The sequence below is a fragment of the Anarhichas minor genome, unplaced genomic scaffold (genome assembly GCF_050575085.1).
Source record: "Anarhichas minor isolate MPS153535 unplaced genomic scaffold, ASM5057508v1 ptg000003l, whole genome shotgun sequence".
NCBI classification, from domain to species: domain Eukaryota; kingdom Metazoa; phylum Chordata; class Actinopteri; order Perciformes; family Anarhichadidae; genus Anarhichas; species Anarhichas minor.
This window is the reverse complement of record NW_027466449.1, coordinates 13,783,088-13,806,604: the sequence shown is the minus strand read 5'-3', so window position 1 is coordinate 13,806,604 and position 23,517 is coordinate 13,783,088. Positions and strand designations below refer to the sequence as shown.

The 23,517-nt window shown below is 41.7% G+C and overlaps 2 protein-coding genes across 4 annotated transcripts; one reads left to right on the top strand and one right to left on the bottom strand.

Moving 5' to 3' along the window:
- Nucleotides 1-1,255: 1,255 nt before the first annotated feature.
- Nucleotides 1,256-16,800, top strand: ccdc187 (coiled-coil domain containing 187). 2 transcript variants are annotated; one of them, XM_076099251.1, is made up of 12 exons: nt 1,256-1,616; nt 2,024-2,116; nt 7,296-7,358; nt 7,677-7,815; nt 8,024-8,114; nt 11,924-12,002; nt 14,414-14,535; nt 14,627-14,698; nt 14,789-14,923; nt 15,126-15,220; nt 15,314-15,408; nt 15,494-16,800. In XM_076099251.1, the coding sequence occupies exons 2-12, from the start codon at nt 2,065-2,067 to the stop codon at nt 15,640-15,642; spliced, it is 1,092 nt and encodes a 363-aa protein (XP_075955366.1). In that variant the 5' UTR covers nt 1,256-1,616; nt 2,024-2,064; the 3' UTR covers nt 15,643-16,800. The 2 variants fall into 2 exon arrangements, with proteins under 2 accessions (XP_075955366.1, XP_075955359.1); XM_076099244.1 differs by lacking the exons at nt 14,414-14,535; nt 14,627-14,698; nt 14,789-14,923; ... (1 more) ...; nt 15,314-15,408; nt 15,494-16,800 and adding an exon at nt 12,588-14,402.
- Nucleotides 16,791-21,487, bottom strand: tnfrsf9a (tumor necrosis factor receptor superfamily, member 9a). 2 transcript variants are annotated; one of them, XM_076099272.1, is made up of 7 exons: nt 20,882-21,283; nt 19,931-20,050; nt 19,697-19,834; nt 19,518-19,590; nt 19,312-19,415; nt 19,058-19,234; nt 16,791-18,908 (listed from the first exon to the last, which is right to left on the bottom strand). In XM_076099272.1, the coding sequence occupies exons 1-7, from the start codon at nt 21,015-21,017 to the stop codon at nt 18,793-18,795; spliced, it is 864 nt and encodes a 287-aa protein (XP_075955387.1). In that variant the 5' UTR covers nt 21,018-21,283; the 3' UTR covers nt 16,791-18,792. The 2 variants fall into 2 exon arrangements, with proteins under 2 accessions (XP_075955387.1, XP_075955378.1); XM_076099263.1 differs by having other exon boundaries at nt 19,697-20,050; nt 20,882-21,487.
- Between the last annotated feature and the right edge of the window lie 2,030 nt (nt 21,488-23,517).

Genomic DNA, 23,517 nt, shown 5'->3' with positions numbered 1-23,517 from the left:
TTATTACTGAAAATACCTGATTTATAGACAGTTTATAATCTGCTGAAGATCTTAGCTCCGGAAGCTACATGTCCCATCAAACAGCCGTAATAGTCAAAGCTATGTGACCTGACAGGTTGTTATGACTTGTTGACTATATTCGGCCTACTGGAAATCTGACTGACGCATGTTCAGCCAGCAGAGGGCAGCATTACGTCTAGAAAACCACATAGCTTATAGAACATAGGTCTACTTATAGATCTTCAGCAAGTTAGCCTCCATTCTAACCTTTTGAGAGTAGCTCGAAGGTAATATCTTCCTAGACACGAGTCTTTTTTTCTATACTTAATTTAAGATGATTCAAAGAATCTCAAATTGACAAAGTGCAAATTGAATCACAAACCATGTAGCCTTCAAAACCTAAATAGCCTACTCTTTTTACATTTACTTTTTAAAAGAAGTATATCATCTTCCTCAGAAATGGGACTTTTGGTATTATTCTTGACATATGCATTATACTTTACAAAGTGTACAGGATAGTTTCCTCCCTAGCTGATTAAATCAGTTATTTCACTGCTCATCTAGAAGATTTAGATGCACACTGGAGGAAAATGTGACAGTGGCTGTTATTTATCTGTAATCAAGTCGTCTTCAGACTTTTCTTGAACCACAAGTCAACTGAAATGTTTTGCCACATTATCATAACTTGCTTTAACACTTTTAGTTGCCAAAATGGTTACTTGGTAACAATGGTACCAAGCAGTTTTCTCCACAGTAATATTTCCACTTATTTATCTTTAGTTAATTAAAATAATAAAATGCAGACACACATCTGCTTTGAAAACGCCAGAAGAACTTGTCATTAGAACAATCGGCGGGTTAAAAGTTGCCTTCAATACCTGTTCGAAATATTGCACTTCAGTGTGCACACACGAAAGTGGCTTCAGGTTGGCTTGTACGATATTGGAGTTGTTAGGTTTCACTAAGGTTTCACTAAGTGAAGGTGAAAGTCTACTGTTGTGTTGCTGGACAGTGGGCCTTTCTTTACGCTGCTTAATCCGTAATCTAACCCTTTGACCTGAGTCGGCTAGTCTTTAACCCCGGTTATCGGATTTATCTCTACATTGTTCCATCTCCGTTCCAAGACGGTTAAAGAAAAGAAAAAGAAAAAATAACGCCAGCTGTCATATCTGCTGGCGCGCACCGTGACTGGTGTAGATAAATCGGAGTTTGAAGGAGCACCTGAAGGCAGCAGCCGTTAAACGCCCCCACTGCTGCCGAACAGGAGCTGCGGAGAAGCAGCCGGAGCGACAGCCTGTTGTGGGTTAAGTTTGTCCACCCGTGCTTCCCATCACGACTCGACGTCCGGGGCTTTGTTTCATTCAGTCGACAACCGCCGTCGGTTCCGTCTAAATAATTGCACACCACATAAGCGCAGGCGCTATAAACGGCCAAGCACGTTCGTGACATTTTGGATACATTGTAGAGACACAGAAAGAAGAGAGCAAGGCAGGGAGAGGGAAAGTGCGACGGAGCGGACAAAGTTGACACTTTGGCTCTTTTGTTTGGTACTTGTTGAATAGGCTGCGTGTGCAGCCAAAACACTGGAGCCTGTGTGGGCAGCGTGCTGGGAACAGGTAGGTTATGAAACATCGACTCTTACATTGTTAGTTTGGTTATTATTGTTCTTTGCTCGACAAAACAAGTGGCCTACTGCAATGCAGATAACGTTAATGTTGTAACTTACTGTTAATGTTTTAACCTTACTCTTTACTGTTGACAGCGCCACTGCTCGTGTTAGCTTGGTTGCTGTCAGTAAAGACTGCATGCTGAGTTTGTTAGTAATTAGCTGACTGGTTTTTTGCATTAACACCACTGAGATAAACCAGTTATGTGTTTAACTTAAAGACACTAATGTTCACCAAATGCCTCTCTGTGTAGTTAGCTTGGAGGTGTCTTTCCCTCTGGTGTGTACCTTGCCTTTAAGTCCCATTTCACTTAAGGTAATAACCAGATAATAACAAAGTTCCCTATCTGGCGCCAGGGTCTTCTGTGTCACCATGAGGCTGTGACAAGACAGCGACAATGATGGCAGAGCTGGAAATTGACCAGTCCAACCTTCCACGTGTACAAGAAGGTAAGATCATACTTCCACACTGACCCAACCCTGGCATCCACTGTATAGACACTTTGAGTATTGAATAGTGTGTGCACAATGGTTCATGGTCTGTCTTGGAGGAAAGTTATTTTTGTTTAGTCCACCCTCAGGGAGACCAGAGGTCAGGGTCAGCTACTGAACTGCAGATCTGGAGCCAGTAGGGATAAAGCATTTGATTCATGGAATCTTCAGCACAGCTAATACGAAGGACATACTTGTCTGCTGCATGCTTTAGAGAGATTGAGACACATGACAACGTCCTATTGTTGTTGTTTTTTTTGGCGCTATGAATAACTGGCCTTGGCACCAAATGGTATCTTATCTTCTGTACTTCTGTGTCTTCTTGATTTCTGTGGTATCACTACTCCAGCTCTCCATCTTAGATGAGAAGTTGCTTGCGATGTGTTTTGACTGCGTGCAGCGGAGATGGCTCTCATCATAGACGGGTCTGGTGTGCAGGGTGCAGATAAGGAATGAGATTTTTGGAAATGTTATTTCACATGCACGGAAACAGAATTTGTCATTGTCATAGCAAAGCACCTCCTAGGAACTAAATAGTTTTTTTTTCTGATTGCGTGTAAGTCTGAAAACAGTCAGAGGTAAGGAATGTCGAAGCTGTGGCCTGGATGTCGAGCGTTGACTCGGTCTTTGGCGTGTCCACACTAATGAACGGGCTAGAAATAGGTCTGCACGTCTTTTATCGAAGGAGATAATTCAGCACTCCACTCTTGTTTCCATACACAAAGGGCACACTGTGCAGCTTTGCATTTTTATGCTTAATCGAGCAGGGCCCAGCGTGCAAACAAAGCCAGTAACTGCAGCAATAAACTGCTCATTGAGACAATGGCAGCATGTAAATCAGATGTCTGGTCCGTGTCATTTTTTCCGCTCATCATCTACTTTCACCAGACAGATTTGTCAAACTGTGCCGCTGTCCCTCTCTGTGGCACTGGGGTTGTTTAGTTAGCCTACCATTGTGGGTGTTTATGCTTAAATTTCCCCATGAGCCGTATAGTTCCCGTGTCTCACTTCTCCTTCACTTTCACTCTCGATCCGAGAGACTCGGCCAAGTCAACTTTCTTCGTTTTCGCTGCCCCCCCCTTATCAGTTCCTGTTTTGTCCCTCCTCTGGCTGCTCCAGATATAGCCTGATGTGCAGAGGGAATGCAGCTCTCAGAGGAATTCCCCCACCCCCCCGTTCCTAATTTCACTCTCACCATCTGACCCAGAGTCCCATTACCCCTACTCACCTCTCTTTGTTCTCCATGAGTTTCACCCAGTTCGTCTAGTTTATTGCTCAGCACAGAGAGTTGTTGGATGAACACTCATTGGTGAAATTTTGTGCAAAAAGTGGCGAGCAGATGAGAGAGAGAGAGAGGTGGTGGGTGGGTGGGTGGAGGATTTTGGCTGAAAATAGAACCCTTGTCATTTTCTCTCTTTCGCCGCTTTCTTTGTTTGGCAGGCACTTGCCAGTGCTGCTATCCGAGTAGCTGCGAAGATGAAAGAGAAATATCTTTGTCAGTGTTTGAGCGGCTGTTCCCCTCAAGCTGGATGCCTGAGATAATCTGCATATTTTTTATTTTAGATGATTGGTTGTCGGTTCTCTAATGTGGGTTGGAGTTCTGCTTGAATACAAAGAGCTTGCATTCACCTCTGAGATTTAGTTACATCAGCAAAAAATGAAAAAAAATAGCCTTACATTTAATTTTTCTATTTTGGACGACCATGGCATATTTGTAGGGGACAAGAGGCATTCAAATATGAAATAATTCCTTTGTTTTGACTGTTTAGGCTTTGAGGTCATGCAGGCCGTGGTTTCCTGCTCATAATAATATCCCCGTCTCCCACAGTTTTACTGCAGAGACGGTCTGCCCACATTCTTGGGGAATATACTGGGTAATGCAGCGGGTTGCTGGATATATTTTGAAATCTTATATAGCCTACTTGTTCATGTTGCCTTGCACTCTTTCTTAGACATTCTTACCCCTCAGTGGATCTTAGCCTGTGGTGTTTAAATGCCACCGCCAATTTCTGTTGTCTGCTGGATCCTTGATCTGCTATCCTCTTAGGAACCTGACATGGCCTAGCAGGGTCCTTTCAGTTCCCTTTATAAAGAAGCTTATATAGGAGGAGGAGATTTTTGAAAACGCACTCGAACGGGACTCTCACTGCACACCCTGTCCATCAAAACCTGTTTAGCAGTCGTAATAACTCAGTCTCCTTGTCCCTCCCATCGGAGGGTAATGTGTTTAAAGGAGGCTGGAAAATCAAGTTAACCCGCAATGCAGACACACCCTCATCCACGTTTGTGTGCATACACAGACAAGTCTGTCATTCTCCCCCATCTTTCCCTACTTTCTTTCGTTCTGAGTTGGACTTAAGAGTAAACTCATGTTTTGAACAGTCAGTTTATCCTGTTGGATTAACACCAAGCGTTTGACTTAATGGCTCCTCCTCATTGACAGACTGATAGTCGGATAGTCTCTTAAGCTCCACGACAGGTGTAAGTGGTAATGCGTGTCTGTCTTGGTATGGGTTAACTCACAGTGTGGTATTATGTGGTCTTCTATGGTGTAAACAGACCCTTTAGAGGGCTCAGCTCTCTGGGTGATTTCTATGAACTTTGACTGCTGGGCCCCCCCAGACTAAAACATACCCCGAGAGTTATTCTCAGCAAGAACGTTGTTTTCTTTTTCCAATCGAGTTTGACTTAATCTTACCACAAGAATGTTTCAGAAGCACTTATTTTTTCTCTCATTTCCGTATTTACAGAACTGGACAAAGAGGAGCTGTCCTCAGTTTTGACTTGTTATATCAACTCAGAAGCAGTTCTATAAGTGTTTAAATTGAACATAGGCTGTAGGCTCGATGTCATTCTTACGATGCATCTTGAGGCCACCCATTCATTCCCGTCATCCATGACAGCATCCAGCTAATCTACAGCTAGTCTGTAAACTTCCAGGGTCTTTGCTTGTCGCCTGTTCATTCACTTTTTGTATTTGTTCTTCTTCTGAAGAGATAAACAAGCACAATTGAGTCCCTGAGAAAACTAAGTGAGAATAAATGTCTTAGCTTTGACATCTCCCTTACAGTGACAGCCAGGTTTACACGCACAGTATACCAGATACTGGATCCTATTGGCACCTCAACTGCTACGGTTGTTAAATAGGTTATTATAAACAACTTATGGCATTTATGTGTCAACTCCTCTCATAAACGGAATACTTGAGTATTGAGCATTACGCACATGGATGTAAATGTAGCCATGTCTGTTGTTAAAGGCTCAGTTGGGGGGGGGGGGGGGTTAGTAGCATGACAGGTGTTTTTAACTGGCCCTGGCTCAGGCTGGAGACTTTTCCCTCTGTGAGCCTAGATCTCTTCATAAACACTGTTCTCTGTCCTTCTCCTGGCATTTGAAAGCATTATTGAATAGATGGCCATTCTAGGTTCCCCGATGAAAACCTGTGACATAGCGAAGCAGTTTTCTTCAGGTCACAGGGAGCTGTGTGTCTGCAAATATGGAGGCAGTGGAGAAAACAGCTGGTTCTGCAGCGCTGCTGCTGACTGTCTGCGTTTATTTTCTCCGGAGTACTTTTTGAATTAGTTTGACAGACTTTAAACACCCGTGGGCCTCGGCACATAGACGCTATCGCGGCTCATTTAGGACTCCTGTAAACACTGGGCATGGCTATAGAGGAGAATAACAGTCCTGTTAAACCCGATGTACAGACCAAAACTGTGGGTATTCACCACATTATTATTGGAGTCTTAAAATGAACTCCGGTCAAAACACAGCAATCAACTGTCTCTCGATCCCTTTTGACTTCACACGCTTGGGAACATTTTCTTTGCATAGTTGTTCTTGTGTCTACGTCTCAAGGTCTTTTGTCAGCTTTCTGACAAAACAGGACGAGGCTAGACTTAAGCGGGCGTTAGTGACATGAAACCGATCTGTTATTACCATATCCAGCAGCAGCTGGTGAGACTGTGGGATCATGTGCTTTGCCACAGAGTGGCTCGATGTGGAGAAGCAGACAGAGTTGGTGTACAGACTAGAGAGCTCTTAGCTAAAGCCTTGGGATTTACGACAACCTTACAGATTTCACTCGGCATACTTTCGTACCATCTGCACATGGCTTCACAGTAGAAATGGTTGCAGGTGGTAGTTCCTAAACTTTGCATCTTCATTTGCTAGTCATAGTGAGCACATTAGTGAATGAAAAACATGTACCTTCCTCCTTAAGATCATTGCAACCACAATTTTAAAAATCACACTGCGACTCTCTGGTCACATGAATGCTTCCGTTGAGGTGGACCTGTTCCTCTGTCGCTACTAAACCAAGTAACTTTGGGAGGACAGTAAACATTGTGGCCACTTGGGTGTTCCTCTGGAACACTAGCACCCTGTTATGATGAGGATTTATGAGGGCCTTTTATATATTTAACAGGTAATTCACGCCAGAGTGGTAAATGTTTTTACTCCTCCACCCTTTGTCTGTCAAACAAAACCAGCCATAATGACACACAGCACTTGTATCCTATTCCTTCCCTTTAGACAAAGGGCTGAACCAGAATGTTGCCTTATTTCACGCTGCCCAAGAGCTCAACAGTGGGTCTGGATGGAGCAAGTAGGGCCATTCATGTTCTGTTGTTTTAGTGATCCTCAAGCTGAGAGAACAGCGTACTTCATTCACACTCCAGTCCTGTTTGAACACTGTGTAACTAGAAGTGGGATCGGGTATCAGAGATTATGTGGGTCTATTAACTGATCTTATGTCAGATGTAGTTTTGATGAGCAAGCATATGGAGAACGGAGAGTGTCAGGAACTTAAAAAAGAGACTGCAAACTGGTTTATAAAGCTGGTTTGTAATTCAGGATTTAAAATATAAAGATTAACGGGACTCAGCGGGCGAACATGCCGCTCCACCAGAAACATCTCTAAATGCCCAGTATGGCGCAGATTCTACTGGTTATTTTTATAGAATCTTAGTTGATAGTAAGTTAGTTAAGATAGTTTTTGATGCACTTGTAACGGATTGGTACTTGGTATCGGCCGATACACAAGTTCACGTATCGGTGTCGGGAATGAAATATAGTATCGGAACTTCTCCATTTGTAACCTTTTGCATGATACTGAAGCTTCCCTCTGTTGTTTCAGTGTGCCAGTGTTTTGCTGTGCTGGAGGATGGAGCGCTGGCACACAACCTGCAGGAACAGGAGAGTAAGTAGAATGTGGCAAAAATGTGTAGTCATTTGTATTATGGGGGCTGCTCTCTAGTCTGTCTTAGTGAAGCACTACTTTCTGTGTTGTGTGGCTTCATCTTTAGTTATTATGCGAAGGAATTTACATAATCGTTATACTTACAGCTATTAATATAGCCCAAATTACAGATTTACAATAAAAGATATATATATATATATATATATATATATATATATACACACACACACATACAATTTTTGATCACACATGGTCTTTCATTGCCACACATTGAGACTGTCCTACCTTGTGCCATTCTTCTCTGTTTTGCCCTTATAGTCGAGCAATACTATACAACCAACATCCAGAAGAACCAGCTAGTGCAGAACGACATCCGTGTAGCAAAGATGCTGCAGGATGAGGAGGAAGAGGAGCAGGCCCAGCAGAGCACCCTCCTCAGACAGGCCTCCAGACAACTGTAGGTGACCCCTGCTCCCCAAAAAGCACTGTAACACAGCTCACACTGCTGCACTATTCACATATCAGCGTCCTGATGTACCCTGACCCTGCTCTGTATAGATCTACTATGCAGATTTATATTCTAAATTTACATTGATGTGTTTGTAGTTTTATCACATATGTCACAAGTGTGAGAAGTCTTTTTTTTTTTTTTTTTTCGACTGAAGAGAGATGGAGGACTTTGAGTATGCCCGTGTAATTCAGGAGGAGATCCAGCGTTGTGCTGAGGAGGCCCGGAGGAGGGAGCAGGAGGATGAGGTGAGTACAAACTCACTGTCTGCATCTGGTTTGCATTTATCCAATTAATATCTAGCAACTTTCCACTTTCATTGTTTCATTGTTTATACACAATATATATACAGTATAAACGCCACCGTCTATGCTCGGAGCTTGCACGCCATCTGCGGAGGCTCCAAGTGCGAGTATAAACAAAACTTTAGTATTCACAGCCTTTCCCACAGTGAATACATGCACCAGTTAGTTTCATGCAGACTTTGTTTTACTTTAAATGCTTCGACCAGTATAACCAAGTATAAAGGTCAGTTCTGACGTCACATTGATCTGCACCTACTTGTCAATAATCCACGTAACCACCTCAATATGATAAATCTTTTGTCAGTCAGCAGGCTGCTACACACAGGCTACTATTTACTGCAGCTCTTTAAATAGATAGACCAAATACTACTCAAATATGAAGCCTAAATGATACATTAAGATGTTTTTATTTAATATAAAATGCAGTTTTCAGTTGAACTGCTCTTTGCCACAAGATTTATTCTTCCATTAAAATCAGCCAGATTTAAGAGTCCAAACATTATCCAATCATTATTCAGGCCATCAAGTGGGGCTCGAATCTGTGCCAACATGCATTGCACCAAATCCAAAGAAACTCCTTGAAAAGGTCAACTTGCCCATGTTTCTAGGGAATGACAGAATATATATATATATGCCCCTTGGATGACTGATATATGGAAAGGTTGAAAAGCAATGTTCCTTTACCAGTCACTTATTTTGTCATTTTTTAAATTAAAACCTCTATGGTTGAGATTAGCTTTGAACCGAAAGTTGTTCCAGCTAATAAGAAGACACAAACGTGACAGCGAAGGTTTTAAAGCGAAACATTTTTGAGGGATTTGCTCTTAAAAGAGGAGCAAATCCTTTCCCGTGGGTGTCAAGTTGCTGTCAGCAACCAGAGCACAGCGAGACACTGTTCTGTATGAACACGTTAATGCCAGAGGTAAGAAGTTTTATCAATGCGTCTGTTCAAAATGTCTCAAACCACTATCTAGTCCGAGCCATAAAAGTCTGTGTTAATGGATAATGCTGTAATGTATCATCTGACTCAGTAAGGTGGCGCACAAAGCAGAGTATAGCTGCTTTATGGAGGTATGTTAATGATTCTATGTATCTCAAACTGCATGACTGTGTGCAGACAGAACTGGGCCTAATCTAGAAGGGCAACCATGGCAGTTAGAGCAGACTTAAAATAGCCCCAGCATTATCTTTACATTTTCATTCAGCACAGGGACTCGTATACCTATATAGCACCTGGGACATACTTGTATATCATTTAATTATCTCCCTGTTACCAGCAGGTCGGGCAGTATCATACGGTTCACTTTGCTCTCTCTCAGGACAAACTGAATCCATAATGAATGGCGGTTGCAGCAAAGTGCTGCTCTGGGCCTCTGATGTATCCACTGTGCCGTAAGAGGGCTGTGTGAGCAAAGTCAGCTGTTAAACAGAGACACAACCTGTCAGCTACCCATCTGGATGATGGCTCAAGCTATTTCTCTGGAGGTTGATTCCAGACATGCACCATCAACCTCTTGATACACCACAGACCACACTCATGTGTGCACATGTAGCCACACTCGATGTGCACACTCGACATGCGTAGTTTGAGAAGAGGCGGGTTAAATGAAAACATATAATATAACATTAATATTGCGATACTGCTGTGATGGTTGACTCTTGTTTTCCAATTTCCCCTAGTCCTGATTTGTGTTACAGCTCTAGATCTTTTAGATACAAAAACATTCTTCTTGCAACCCAAACACAACGGGGCAACCAGATGGTTCCCATCAATCACTTCTCCCTGAGCCCAGCTCCTCAGAAACGTCTTCATGTCTTGACTGAAAATCTGCCTACCAACAGAAATGATAGGTTGAGCTGTGTAAGAGAGAGCATTGTGGGGGAAAAAGAGCCAACTATGCCATGAAACTCCCCAGCTGGTCTAGTGGAGCGGCCTGCGTCACAAGGCTGCTCCAGCATAATATTTTCCTTTACGCTGCTGTTTTGGACAGGCTTATAAAAGCTCCTTGTTTGGTAGATGTGAGGTCAGAGAGACTGTGGGGTTCATTCATCATGACTAAAGGGTTTGGGTTTACACTCTGTTGGCGCCAACATGAGGTGTCTACACTCAGAATGAAATGCACTTTGACCTAGTGGGTTAAAATCTTATGCTGGGTTCTGCAGCGAATGGTGTGATAATACATCTATTCCTGAGTGTCGATGTTTGGATCAGATGATGAACTGTTAACGCTCCCGTTAGCTCACCTTTCTTAATGACTGGCTGATCAGAGGTGTTGATTAAATATTTGCCTCCCTGTAGATTTTGTCTTTAATGAAGGAACAGAAGGCATCAGGCTGTGCATTTTTAAATGCCAGATCCCCGTGGCAAGACGAGCCGCGCCTAACCTGCCACGGCAAGCTGCTAATTGTCTGCTGATGCTGGCAAAGTGTCTGACACACACGCCCTGACTGCAAAACAAAAGGAGCTGCGTTAGCCTTTCCTTATGATTTATGTTGCAAATGCAGCCTCCAGAGAGAGATTTCATAGACTTCACTGGTAGGATTTGCTGATTTGTAGAGAACATTATTAGTCCTGGACTTTCCAAGGAAAGTAACACAGAGACATTTGGGGGTGGGGGGGGGGGGGGGTTCTCCTTCAGAGAGCAGTCAAGCATAGCAGCTCTCGTAAGAGTCTGCATTCCCCAGTGACATGGGGTTTCTTCTAGTGAAACACTTCTGTTGACCTGCTTCTGTTGTTGAATGTTTCTGGTCCGGAGTTCAGGCTCGGGGAGATTAAAAGTTTGCGTGTCTCTCATTGAGTCTCCTAGTTTCCATCGAGTCAGCCACAGCCCTGTCTGAAGTAATTAGTTTGGCCACCCAGAGCTGAGATGTCAGGTCACGTCATCGTGGCACTATGTCACCCAACAGGCCTCTGCATTGGATGTATCCTCCTCCTCCTCCTCCTCCTCCTCCTCCGTAGACATGCCAGATGCAGATGGATTAGATTCTCTTCTTGATGCAAACGGGTTTGAGAGTTTGATCCATGTTGCATTCATGTTACTTGAAAGCTAATAATATACAGATCAAATCAAAGGGAACCGAGAATGTTTATGGGAGAAACTGAAACAGACAAGCAGTTGATTGAAAATGCTCTTTTACTGAATACAGTATAAGAGGTTTTTTCTTAGACCAGTTTTTGTAAATTGTGGAAAGAAGGTAACATAAAAGCAAATATATAAGACACTAATCAAAAGTTTCCTCAAGATTGTGTTCCTTGTGTGATTGTTGAGTCTGGGTGAACAGCTGACGCCTTGCTTTCTTTTTACACGATCTGTTATTCTGCCCTCTGCTGGTGGAAACGGCACAGAATAAATTATGTCTGAGAAAATAATTGCAGCATGCTGCCAACTCATGGTTGCACACCAATGGTATAACCTGACTGTTCTTCGTGAGTGGAGCTTGATTTTACATGTCGTACTGTTCTTATTCAGATCATTTCGTTATTGGCTGTGCTGTGATAAATACATTGGTTTTTGAATTAAAGCAAATAAGCCAAATGAAAGCTATTATTGGCAAATGATACAGTTTAGGATGAAAGGATTGTAACAGAGTCTAATCTAGTTGGAAATTCTTCTCAAAGCCTTAAAAGGGTATCTGTTTATTTGCTTATTTGACCTCCATTTCTCTGTGATCTTCATCGAGCCTAAATTTTAAATGGGTTACACATTATGGTTTATAATGCAAAGAAGCAATCAGTACGTCTGTCTTCACAGGAAATAGCTAAACGAATGCAGGAAAAGGAGAAGCAGAGAACCACGAGGATAAGCAGAGGGCAGGAGGGCCGTAGTGAAGGTACAGTTTTATTTATTTATGTTTTAAACAAGAGAGCCCCATCTTTAGCATTATTCGGCAGTATATTCAAATTGTTGACTAATGTATAATATATGGAAATAAGTTTTAGGAAGTAGCTTTTTTGAACTAAATATGTTGTGTATTTGCTGAGATTTTAAGAATTATTTGTCACACTTGCAAGAAAGTAGGACAAACCCCAGAGCCTGCTTAGCTCCTCTCTAACCATGCTTTACCTCATTGCTACTGCTTATTGTTGTATGCAAGTCATTCTCCACATTACAACCAACCGCATGAGAAAAACCTCCTCTCTACATAGCTGTCACACTACAGTTTATTCTTCTTGTGTGTGTTCTGAATCAGTTTCATGCTTGTAACACGTTGCCCTCTTGTTATCATTTAGATATCACTGTTTATCTGTATTTACAATGCCTTAGTTGTGTCTAGAACATTTATATAAAACGTCACATGCTGCTATTTTGAATGCAACGTGTTACCTCATAATTAACTGCAGTTCTCTAATAGTACCTGCTAACAGCCTCACCCATCCTCCTTGCTTTTGTGTTTGCATGTTTGGCATTACTAAAGGCAGCACTATTGATCCTGCGCTACCATCCCCACGCCAGCACACACTCGGGGGCCTTCAGCAAGGAGAGGAGCAGTATTCATCTACCACCACCAGGTGGCAATGCTCTGCCTCTCACAACCATTCAGACTTAACTGGGCCTCTGGCTGACTCCCCTAGGGGGGTAGCAGCTCAGACGCACACAACTGCATGGTCAAATCAAGGACACACAGATTCCATGAGGGAAATCAGGAGTGAATTGAGAGAGCGTTTGAGTGAGGATTCAGAGGACTCGGACACAGTTTTCTCTGTACAGCCCTCTGTCTGGTCCCAGAGACTAGATGAAAGACTCGACACGGCACCTCCTCGACAGCGGGCATCTTTATATCAGCCGCCAGAGAGAAGCTACAGAAGTCTTTGCTCTCGCAGCAGCTTCACAGAGGAGGAGAGAGGAGGGTGGACTGAGGGCTATAATGAAAGTGGTGACCTAGAGCAGAGGAAGCCTAGGAATTTGGATCAGGAAAGGAACCATAGAGAGGAGTATCAGAGTTTCCACAGTAGCAGAGATCAGGATAGAGACAGTAGGTTAGTCGAAGTGAGAGAAAGGCGATCTAGTCGCAGTGAATCTGTCAGGCTACATGACCGGAGTAAACACAGCAATGGAGACGTGGCGAGGACCTGGAGCTATACGGAAAACCCAGACAAACGTGTCCGTTTTCAGGACAACACCAGGAGCTCTTACAGGCCGCAGGGTGAAACCAGACGAGTCTGGGAGATGCTGGGCCAGGTCCTCAGAGAGAGGGGCGTGCCTGTGAGGTTCGGCTGCGACGGGGCGCCACTTCAAATAAGGCCTCAAAGCAGAGAAAGCCAGGTGCTCCATGGGAGTGAGGTCTCCTGCAGTGACTCCCAACCACATCAGAGAGCTTTCCAGAGAGCTGCCACCACCAGGCACAGTTTCCATGGAGATATCAGGGAGAGGAGGAGACGCCAAGAGAACAGTGGGAGAGATCACAGAGAAGACGGGGACCGGCACGGCAAAGACGTGGAGCATGATGGAAAGATTTACGAGATTAGTGGTAGAGACGCAAATCTTGCCAAGAGAGAAAGGGGAGGCAGTAGACGGTGGAGAGAGCACCGATACGATAACGAGAGCGAGAGGAATGCAAACGATTGCAGGGTCAGGAGGACAACAAGCGAACGGAGGTGTTTGCACAAGACCATAGAAGAAAGGTTAAGCTCAGAGGAGGAGCAGGAGGTGGAGAGGAGAGGAGAGCGGCCCAGTCGAAGAGCCCCACAGCGTACCCAAAGCCTCAGCAGCAGCCGGGCTTCAAACGGGGATAGGTCAAGGCACGTGGCAGCAGGTAACACACAGAACTGCAGCCAGGGAAAGCTTCCAGCGCTGTGCTCCCTACCTCTCTGAGCATCTGCTCCTCTCATCTTCCCTCAATCATCATCTAATCTGGATAAATGTGGGCTTTATTGGTGATTTGGGGTCTCTTACTGAAGGGACATTTTCCTGTTCATATCTATAATTCCAGTAGTCCTGAAATATTCTTCAATGTGTGCATTCATTCTCATCTTCGTTCTTTGAATTTGTATCTTGTGAGGGAATAAGTACCGTGAAGTCCCTTTCAAAACCGAGCAACATGCCCTTACATGCTGCATCCTCTCATCCTCTCTGGTGTGATTCAAAGGTCATTGGTCTTTGTGTCTTTCTCCCTCAGTTTCAGTACACTTGTGTGATTCATCGCTGATTTTCATCTGTTTTTCCCACTACTTGTATGCTCGTTGTCGTCATTAGTCACTTCAGATTCTTTTTCAATTTGACACGCGTCATATTTAACCTTAGGAGCGCCACTGCAGCCAGAGCCAGGCGAGGCCAGCCTGGACCTGGGGGAGCTGCGCCAGGTGCTACAGGATGAAGAACTGGCTCTCAAGCTGCAGGAAGAAGAGGAAAGGCGGTTGCGGAGGGTAATTTGGGGGAATTTAGGAGTCAAGGGAAAAAGGACAGAATTGATTCTCTTTCATTTTTTTTCTGACTTTCACAGTTTTGTTTTTGCAGAACTCCCAGCCCTCTCCATGTCGTTCTTACCCAGAGGGAGACTTCAGAGTAGCGCAAGTGGCGCAGGATGAGGTACGATGAATTGATTCATCAACAGTACCAATGTATCTCATGTTTAATAGCCACCTGTGGAATGATCTATTGTTGTTGTTTTTGCACTAGGAAATTGCACGCTTTATGCAGAAGCAGGAAATTAAATCGAAGCGAAGATCTCGTGAGCTAGAGGGGCCGGCATCGTGGCGCGAGCACAGCACGATGATCGGTGTTCATGACAGACGGGCTGCAAGAGACAGACCGGTAAATGTGATAAATAATGCAAACCTGTTCCAGCATCCTAAGACAGTACATGTCATGTCCATGCATGTCCTTCACTTAACTCTTTCACACTGCAAATCCCGCACTTGCCTTGGTATAATCTGTGTTAATGATGTTTTCATTATCTCTTTTTTATTTTTTGAGGTGATGAAATGAGTTGTACTCCTTTGTCCACTATCTGCAGGTCTGTCGAGAGAGGCTTGACTCAGAGGGCCTTCCTTCCCCCACCGAGGACTGCTCCCCAGAGAACCAGCCGCCCAGCCCCATCTCCACACTACCGTAATTGTCTCTCCATAAATATACGTGAAACTGATGAATGCCTGTGACCGTATGTCTACTTTATATGCTGAATTACAACTGCTGCATTTCCAGACAAGTCCAGCAAATCCGAAACATTGCGGAAGAGCTGGACCCGACCTTCCAGGCCAGGAGGGAAAGCACGGAGAGCCTGAGAGCGGCACCAGCAGGTACCGTAAACATTACAGATGATTCTTAAAAGGAAACCATTAAAACAATGGGTGGACACTCACATCCTGTTTCCTTTTAATACAGGGCCAACCTGTCAGTCACTTCCCATGCCGCAATCTGGCTTACATGATTTACTCGAGGAGGCTACTTTCATCCCACCCACAAAACGGCAAACGGACAAATCAGGACGTGCAAAATCCAAAGAGAAGAAGGACAATTGCAAGCAACAATAATTTGACACATTCTGTTGGAGTATATATATATATATATATATATATACACACACACACACACACACAACACCAAATATCAGCTGTGCTACAGAGCTCTGATTATTTACTATATTACTTTAAGGTTGAAGACTACTACCAGCCACCCCTACTAGCACTTTAGACCAGTGGAACACAGAGAACATTGAGAGAAGTGACATTTTATAATATTTCATGATTACGTGAATAATGACAACACTTTGGACTCGTGCCTCTTATCATTTTCAAAGGGAAAATGTAGGTTTATCGAAGTATTGTTTGAATTATTCAGTGTTAATGATACACGATACATTTTTTAAAATTATATTTGTACATTTTCTTTGTTTTTATTTAGGGAAGCAGTGAGCATCCATCCATTATCTATAACCACTTTGTGTTTTGTCATTTGACATTCTGGATGCTCCTTGGTGCACAGTGGTGCAGTAGTAGCGAGGGACCACCACCAAACGGCATCCAAAATAACAAAAACAGAAGTTACTTATCTTAACTTAACCCTTGAGCCTGAGTGACGTGGGTTTTCAGACGAGCTACTTTAAGACATCCACTTTCAGAGTGTGTGAAAGCCGTGTAGCAGGGCTCCAGCCATGTTTACAATAGTACAATGACAATCAAAGGAACTTATTTAACTCGTAATGAAAAGCATATTACAACAATCATGATTAAGTTGTTGTGTAATATCCAGATGTTTCGACATCCTTTGGGGACAGTATATCTCACAAAGTAATCTAAAACTGCGTCTCATGGTCACATGACACCAGAGCCAGCTCCATTCGCCGAGTGAGTTCAGTGGAAAAGCATCAAAAAGCTTGTAAGTCGACCTTTAAGCTCAAATTCCTTGGTGCAGATCCAATTATTGTTTTTGTTTACTTTACCAGGTGGGTTTTTATGAGTCCAGAAACAAGTATGTCAGTTAACATTATTAATTTATATATAGATAATGTGTTTTAACAAAAGATTTGATTGTTTGTTTGTATGTTTATATTACTCCCACATTTAAAACACTATTTTTGATGGTTTCTTTTCTGTTTTCTTTTGTACAAATGAAATAGGCCACTGCTTAGGTGGACCACTATGAATGCAATTGTTCTGTATGAAAGAGCAACAAATAAAATTCAAATTTTATTGGCTGTTTTTAAATAGTTATAAAAGTACAATGTAACAAAATGCACACTACAGAGTAATCATGGACAGCTCTGAACAAGCATGTCATGTACACAATTTAAAAAAAAAGGCAGAAAGTAATTTTCATACCAAACAAACCAGAAATGCATACAATACAATCAGATAACAGTTGTCAGATAAAGTGCGACAGTTCCTATGACGTAGACTGTACTGTGGTAACTCTTCTCAAGGCAGCACCTGTGAACTTTGTGGTCTTTCATCACTATGCTCGAGCTTTGACTCATACATACTATGCTAAAGGTGTGGACCAACATTTTAACCCCAAGCCCACACGGCACATTTCTCAAATGTTCCATTTCAGAAGGACGTACGCCTGCTACAGTTCACAAAAGACATGCGTTTGTGAAAAACAAGTTCCACTTGGTCTGATCTAGCTGCCCACTATTGTGCTAGAAGATAAGCAATAAGGATACAGTACTGTCTAGGGGGGGTTTCCACATGATCCTTGAGCCTAATTTTGACGTGTGCCTCGTATATTTGCCAAGTGTTTATCATATTTGTCCCGAGGACTTCCCACATGACGCACACGGGAATCTCACAGATCTACATGCTGCGCATGACTAATCACATCTGACATTTAATCTCAATGAATAGTCCGCTGGGATACCCATGTGTTGCCCAACTCTTGCTCAAGAGGCATGTCCCAGCTTGCTTAAGAAGTGCGGTTCAAATCGTAACATAATGTTGTTCACCACATTTAAAAATACAATAAAAGACCAAGAGCTGTAGATTTGCAGATTGTGTACTGTATAGTTCCCCTTAACATATTATAGTATTACTTATTGACAAAAATGGAAACTCCCTTCACTGGAATTTTTCACACCAACGAAGTAGGAATTTCCATATAGTTCCTGGTACAGTTAGGTAGGGTGGAAGAGGCTATATACCACATTGTCTTCAACATGATAGCTTTGTTTACAGAAGTACACAAAGCTGTTCTCTTCTGTGTTCTATAGACTCATTTAAATATTGGTAATAAACCAAAACAGACACAAACTAACAAACTATCCCCTGATAAATCCTAAATGTTTCACCACATAAAATCATAATTGACACAGCATTGTTATACTTTTGCTGCACCAAAACCAGGGTTAGAAATGTACAGTTCAACAGTAAACCATCTGTTTTTGGAGGCAAATGTGGGCTAAGCCTTAGGCATGACTAAAACCTGTCCACTGTCAGACTTCTACGCCCACCCGTACTGTACATCCACACTTTACCGCTTAGACAAATAGAGTAGTGAAACTCCTTCACACTCATTCAAAGGCTACAGTAGTTTACGTAGTCCATTGGAACAAGTTCAATTACTTTGTTATATAATAGTTTTTGGGGGTTTTTTGAATGCCATTTCAGGTGGTTTCTAAAGGCTTTGGTTTTGAATGTAAGGGTATTGTCACAAACTGGCTCAGGGAATGTGACAAAAAGGGCATCACAGGATGCTGTTTTACCATTATCTGGTGCCAAATTCACTTCTTTAATTCAAAACCTTCCACAGCAATTTAGGAATACTCTATCTCTCAAGCTTAACCGAAAGAGGAAAAAACACTCACTGTGCATACATGTGCTGTAATTCACATGAATAGACTTGTAACTTCACTTTGTTTTGTCCCTTTCAGAATTCCCCTTCCTCTATTTATGGTGTCATCGAGAGATCACTATAATTGTATCCTGGTGTAATTGTAGAGCAAACTGTTGACTCTGATCTGACCTGTCAAGATATTGCCAGTAGCTTTGGTTACTCTGATAAAAGACAAATAGGCTGAGTAAAAGACAGATGGGTAAACGCATTGCTCTGTTTCTGTCAAATCTCCAACACAGCTCCTCCAATCTCAGTATCGAAAATAGGGACGCTATCTTATTCAGGATATCCTGTTTCCTTTCGCGGAGTTCAACATAAACACAACGAGCACTTCAGTGTGGCGCTTTAGCCGGTCATGCAATGAGCTGCTCTGAGGAGTCCTTGGAGACGAGCGACTCTGAGCTGCTGCCCTGCTCTTGCTGGGCCTCGTGGAAACTGCACTCAATCGCTATTAACGTCCTGGGTTCATCTAAAAAAAGAGAAGGACGACGGATCAAATACTTTTTCAATGTATTTGAGATTTTTGGCTTGATAAACATCCTGTATAATCACAGTAAGTAATGTAGTATGGGCAGCATAATCTCTTAATTATATATCAGGGAGTATGGTAGTAATTACCTGTAGGGGGTCTGATTATCGGTGTCTCTTTGGTTGGCTTTTTTCTTTCTTTGTTTCTTTTCTGGATGATGTTCTTGGCCATAAGGCTGCTGATGGAGATGATGATGATGCCAAAGGCCGTCAGCACTACACTGGTGACCACATATATGACCAATGGCCATGCCTGTTCTGTGGGATCTGACAGAAAACAACAAGAAATTATTACCGACTCTAAATAAATACAATAATCAAAGCACAACAGAATCACATCCTACCAGGTTTCTTTGGATTTATCAGTGTGCTAACTGAAACATTAGCACACTTAATGTCAGTAAGGGCATCTCCCTTGGCCACAATCATTTGTTCTGGATCGGGACACCTTCAAGAAAACAAAGACATCAAATCTGTCAGTCAGCACAACAATAATGAAACATGGCTACAGTAGTGTTTTTTGTTTTTTTTAGAGCCGGTAATATCTCACCTGGTACTCCAGGGTTTACACATCTGCTGACTTTGGTCATTGAAGGTTCCATCTGGACATGGTCTGCATAAACCTGTGCAGACAGTCGTTCAGTTGATTTGCCACTCATCATAACCTGTTAATCTGTCTGTGTGCAAAAGTCATGAGCTTGTTTTTTTGTTTTTTTTAGTTCTACTTACGTTTGTCTGTGGGTTCCTGACCTTTGTCACACTTTTGAACACAGAAGGTACAGCGGGCATTCCCACAGGTGAGTCCCTCTTTACAACCACACTGTGTGTCAGTTGTGGGGGTGCACTGTTTCACATAGACTTGAGCACCTACGCATACAAAGATATTGGAAGAGAGTTGTAAAAAAAGCTTGTAGTACACTACTGAAGAAATCATTTTTTTTGTTTTAGGATCTGCTAACATACCTACGCACTGTGTACACCTGGTACACCACTTGTTTTTAGGGTTCTCTGCAAATTTCCCGGGCTCACAAGGAGTACAAAGGTCTTTCGGCCGTGGGCCACAATCGCTGACCAGGCGGTTTCCTACAAACAAGGTTCAAGATGAATTCATTTGACATTTGACACTAAACACACATATAACATGTATACAAATATTTAAATACAAGAGAAACACAAACAGAACAGATATACTAAAAGCTATACTGTAAACTCTGTCACATTAGTCACACCAGTTTCATTGAGATTAATGTAATAGGTTTTAATAGGATAATAGGACTTTACCCCTTAAAGCATTAAAGCTTTTAAAAATAACTTTTTTGTTTGTGAAAAACAGCTCCAGCAACCTACAGTTACCAAAACTATATTCTTTGGGAGTTGTTATGACGTATTAAATATGTATCACAGCTCCAAATTTTCTGACTTTTCAGCTGCACAATCCACGCCTTTTGTCTTTGTTGTGGTATTAGCTGAAAAACCACTGAAACTATTTTTTGGTTACAAGTTACCACGGAAGAAGTCTGGAATTGGAAAAAAAATTTTTACTTCTACAGGCAAAAGCACATACAACTCAGAGGGCTTATTGATTTGACTATGGCATAACTTGAACATTTGATCTGGGAAAGGATAATTCTGTGTTAAACATATTTGTAAAACAACTGAGTTTATGAGGAAAGTGAGCCGAGAAGGCATCTCCCCTTCCCCTCATGAATATATTAGTTCATTAAGAGCAGTGCTGTTTTATTTTGATACTTTTAAAACTCTTAAAGCCCACAATAACGGTATCAAGGCCAGGATATGAATGATACATACAGTATATTCACCTGTAGCGACTGTCAAAAATGCTCTTCTGAATTAACATGTTATAATTCAAAAGCTTAGAGAGTTGTAATGCTCATTATCTCCTTTGTTACTTACCAGGATGACAGGCTTCACAGCAAACATTCTCCCCTTTTGGTGTCCATGACAAGCAGCCTCTGTTGGTCTGCCCAAGACTGCACAAACAGCCCTGCAGGAGCAGAGAGAGACCCATCGCCCATAAGATTGCAGCCATGCTGTTGTCAGCTCTCCAGCCTTGTGGGTAAGGTCGACACAGGCACCTCAGGAAAGATGTGAGGTAATCCGGTCCGAGAAATATCCCAGGTACCTAATTTATTTGTAGGAAAAGGCACTTCTTTTTCTCTCTAAATCTGGAGCTTTAATCTCAAATACATGAGCCACTCAGCTGTAATGGTATGGGGTGGGAAAATGAATGATGTCATGAAGAAGTCTCTCTGTGCTGTAGGTTCAGGGCTTTCCAACTCATAATCACCTCACAGCCAGCTGAGCATGTTATTTATACTCAGGGGGGGGGGCGTGTCTTGTCTTGTTTGTAAATGACTCATGAATAAAAAATAGGCCAGTCATAGTTTTGGTAACTTTTTGATGACTTGTTATGGTGTCATGCTTATACGATGACGTTTTTATGACCAACTCTACTATGACTTTTTTTTCATGACATTTCGCAATATACTATACAATGACTTTGACATTTTTGAACATACTTTGTCTTTTTTCATAATATTTTTTGACACTGACTTTTTTCATGACCTTTTTCAATACACTATATTTTGACTTTTTAAACATTTTTTGACATGCTATAAAATTACTTTTTATTAAATACTATAACTATACTCTGACCTTTTAAACATACTATACTTTGACTTTTTAGATATTTTTTGACATACTACACTGTTGTACACTGTCGAAAAAAGATCATGATAAAAGTCAGTGTAGTAACAAGTGGAAAAAAGGTCATCGTAAAGCATGTTGAAGAAAGTGATAGTATAGTGAAAAAAGTCAGTTTTTCATAAAATGTGTCAACATGCTATGGTATGACTTTTTTCATGACATAGTTTTTCAACATTAGACATTGACTTTTTAAAAACCTTTTTGACATACTGTTTTTTAAGAGTTTGTTCCTTATTTCTGTTCCCAGCAGGCCTACTGTAAACAAATACTATATGCCTTTTTAAAAATATTATACTATAACTTTTTTTAACATAGTATAGAACTTTTAGTACTTTTAACTACTAAGATGTACCTACTTATACAATACCATGACTTTTCATTGACTATTTATTTACTATTTCAAGACTTTTCATGACTTTATTGTACATACTATACCGTGACTTTTTATGACTTTTTTTTATACATACTATACCTTTTTATAACTTTTTTAAATATAATTTTTAGCAGTTAATACTTCATTCAATCAATCAAAGATCATTTTGGCAATTGATAGACCACAATGAGCAAATTATGTTGAGGTAACAAATCTAGCCAAACTAAGTGTTTGTCTTCACAGGGCCAGCCTCATCAGCCTAAGCTGAGATACATCTCCTCATAAATACAACATTCAACCCTTCCAGTTTGTTACTTACTTCTGTTACCCGTAGACCTACTGTACACATATTGTCCTACAAAAGGAGACCTTCATTACACTATACTATGACATTCATTATGAGCTTTTTACGACATACTATGACTTTTTTCAGTGGCCAAATGTCACTAAGTAACTGGTTTGATATGTTTTCAGTACCACTGTTTTTGTACAATAATAGTTTTACTTATTATACCGGTACTAAAAGTGAAACTAACTGTACTTGTATTGACTTTGATGTGTCAAATGCATTGTTCAATTGTATTTTATTTGTTTGAACTGCATAGTCTGCTAAACAAAGCTTTCCTGCTTTTGTTCATTGTCTCAGCGTATCATGCCGTCAGTCACAAAAAGGATTGATGCTGATGAGTCATGTCACGAGTGTCTGAAAAGTTTAAAAAACTCCCCCTCTTTGCAATAATCACCTATTATTATTATTATGTCTTTTAATTCCCTATAATAGAAACCACAGCAAAGTGGGCCAGAAATCAAACCGAAACAAAAAGTGCAGCATGAGTAGTGTGCCAGCCTGTTCTCATCCCCAGAGCGTCGTGCCCTCCAGTGTCACCAAAGTCACAAGGCACCCTTTAGCACCGCTTCATTATTAGACTTTAAGAGAAAATGCTCCAGGAGTGTGATGACACAGTATAACAGAGGAAGTGGAGGTGAATGGGTCTTTGACTTTCAGCCAGGATGCCTGTATTAGAGAGCAGCGTTGAGTTGTTTGGAAGTTATGTAAGTGATGTTTGTGACATGTTTTATGTACTTAGTACTCTGTACGATGTTCTTTACGTTTTACTTAGTTTACATAGTTAGTTCAAGCCTAACCAGACAGAGCGGCATTGTGTGACGAGTCAGGAGAGTCAGTATGTGACGAGTTGGAAGCGGGGGGAGCTGCATCATTTCATTGTGCTAAAGTGAAAGTGGGATTTTCAAGAGGTTATTCATTTAATGAGTAGCTGTAGTTTTATGATTAATGGTGTGTCCATTGTGTTTATTTCCTTTGAAAAGGGAACGGGCATTTCCTGACAGTAAATCCTAAAAAAACAGGAAATTTGGTGACTAATGATGAGATGGTAGATGACATCCATCTCCTCAAGGTTATTTAATGATGGTGTATCTTATTCATACT

Excerpts from the sequence above, each read along its gene's own strand:
- ccdc187 (XM_076099244.1), top strand. The coding sequence starts at position 2,065 with ATGATGGCAGAGCTGGAAATTGACCAGTCCAACCTTCCACGTGTACAA. Across the intron at positions 7,359-7,676 it reads CAACCTGCAGGAACAGGAGA|TCGAGCAATACTATACAACC; the intron begins GTAAGTAGAATG and ends TTGCCCTTATAG. Across the intron at positions 7,816-8,023 it reads AGACAGGCCTCCAGACAACT|AGAGATGGAGGACTTTGAGT; the intron begins GTAGGTGACCCC and ends TTTCGACTGAAG.
- tnfrsf9a (XM_076099263.1), bottom strand. The coding sequence starts at position 21,017 with ATGGCTGCAATCTTATGGGCGATGGGTCTCTCTCTGCTCCTGCAGGGC. Across the intron at positions 20,051-20,881 it reads CTGTGAAGCCTGTCATCCTG|GAAACCGCCTGGTCAGCGAT; the intron begins GTAAGTAACAAA and ends CCTTGTTTGTAG. Across the intron at positions 19,235-19,311 it reads GATAAATCCAAAGAAACCTG|ATCCCACAGAACAGGCATGG; the intron begins GTAGGATGTGAT and ends GTTTTCTGTCAG.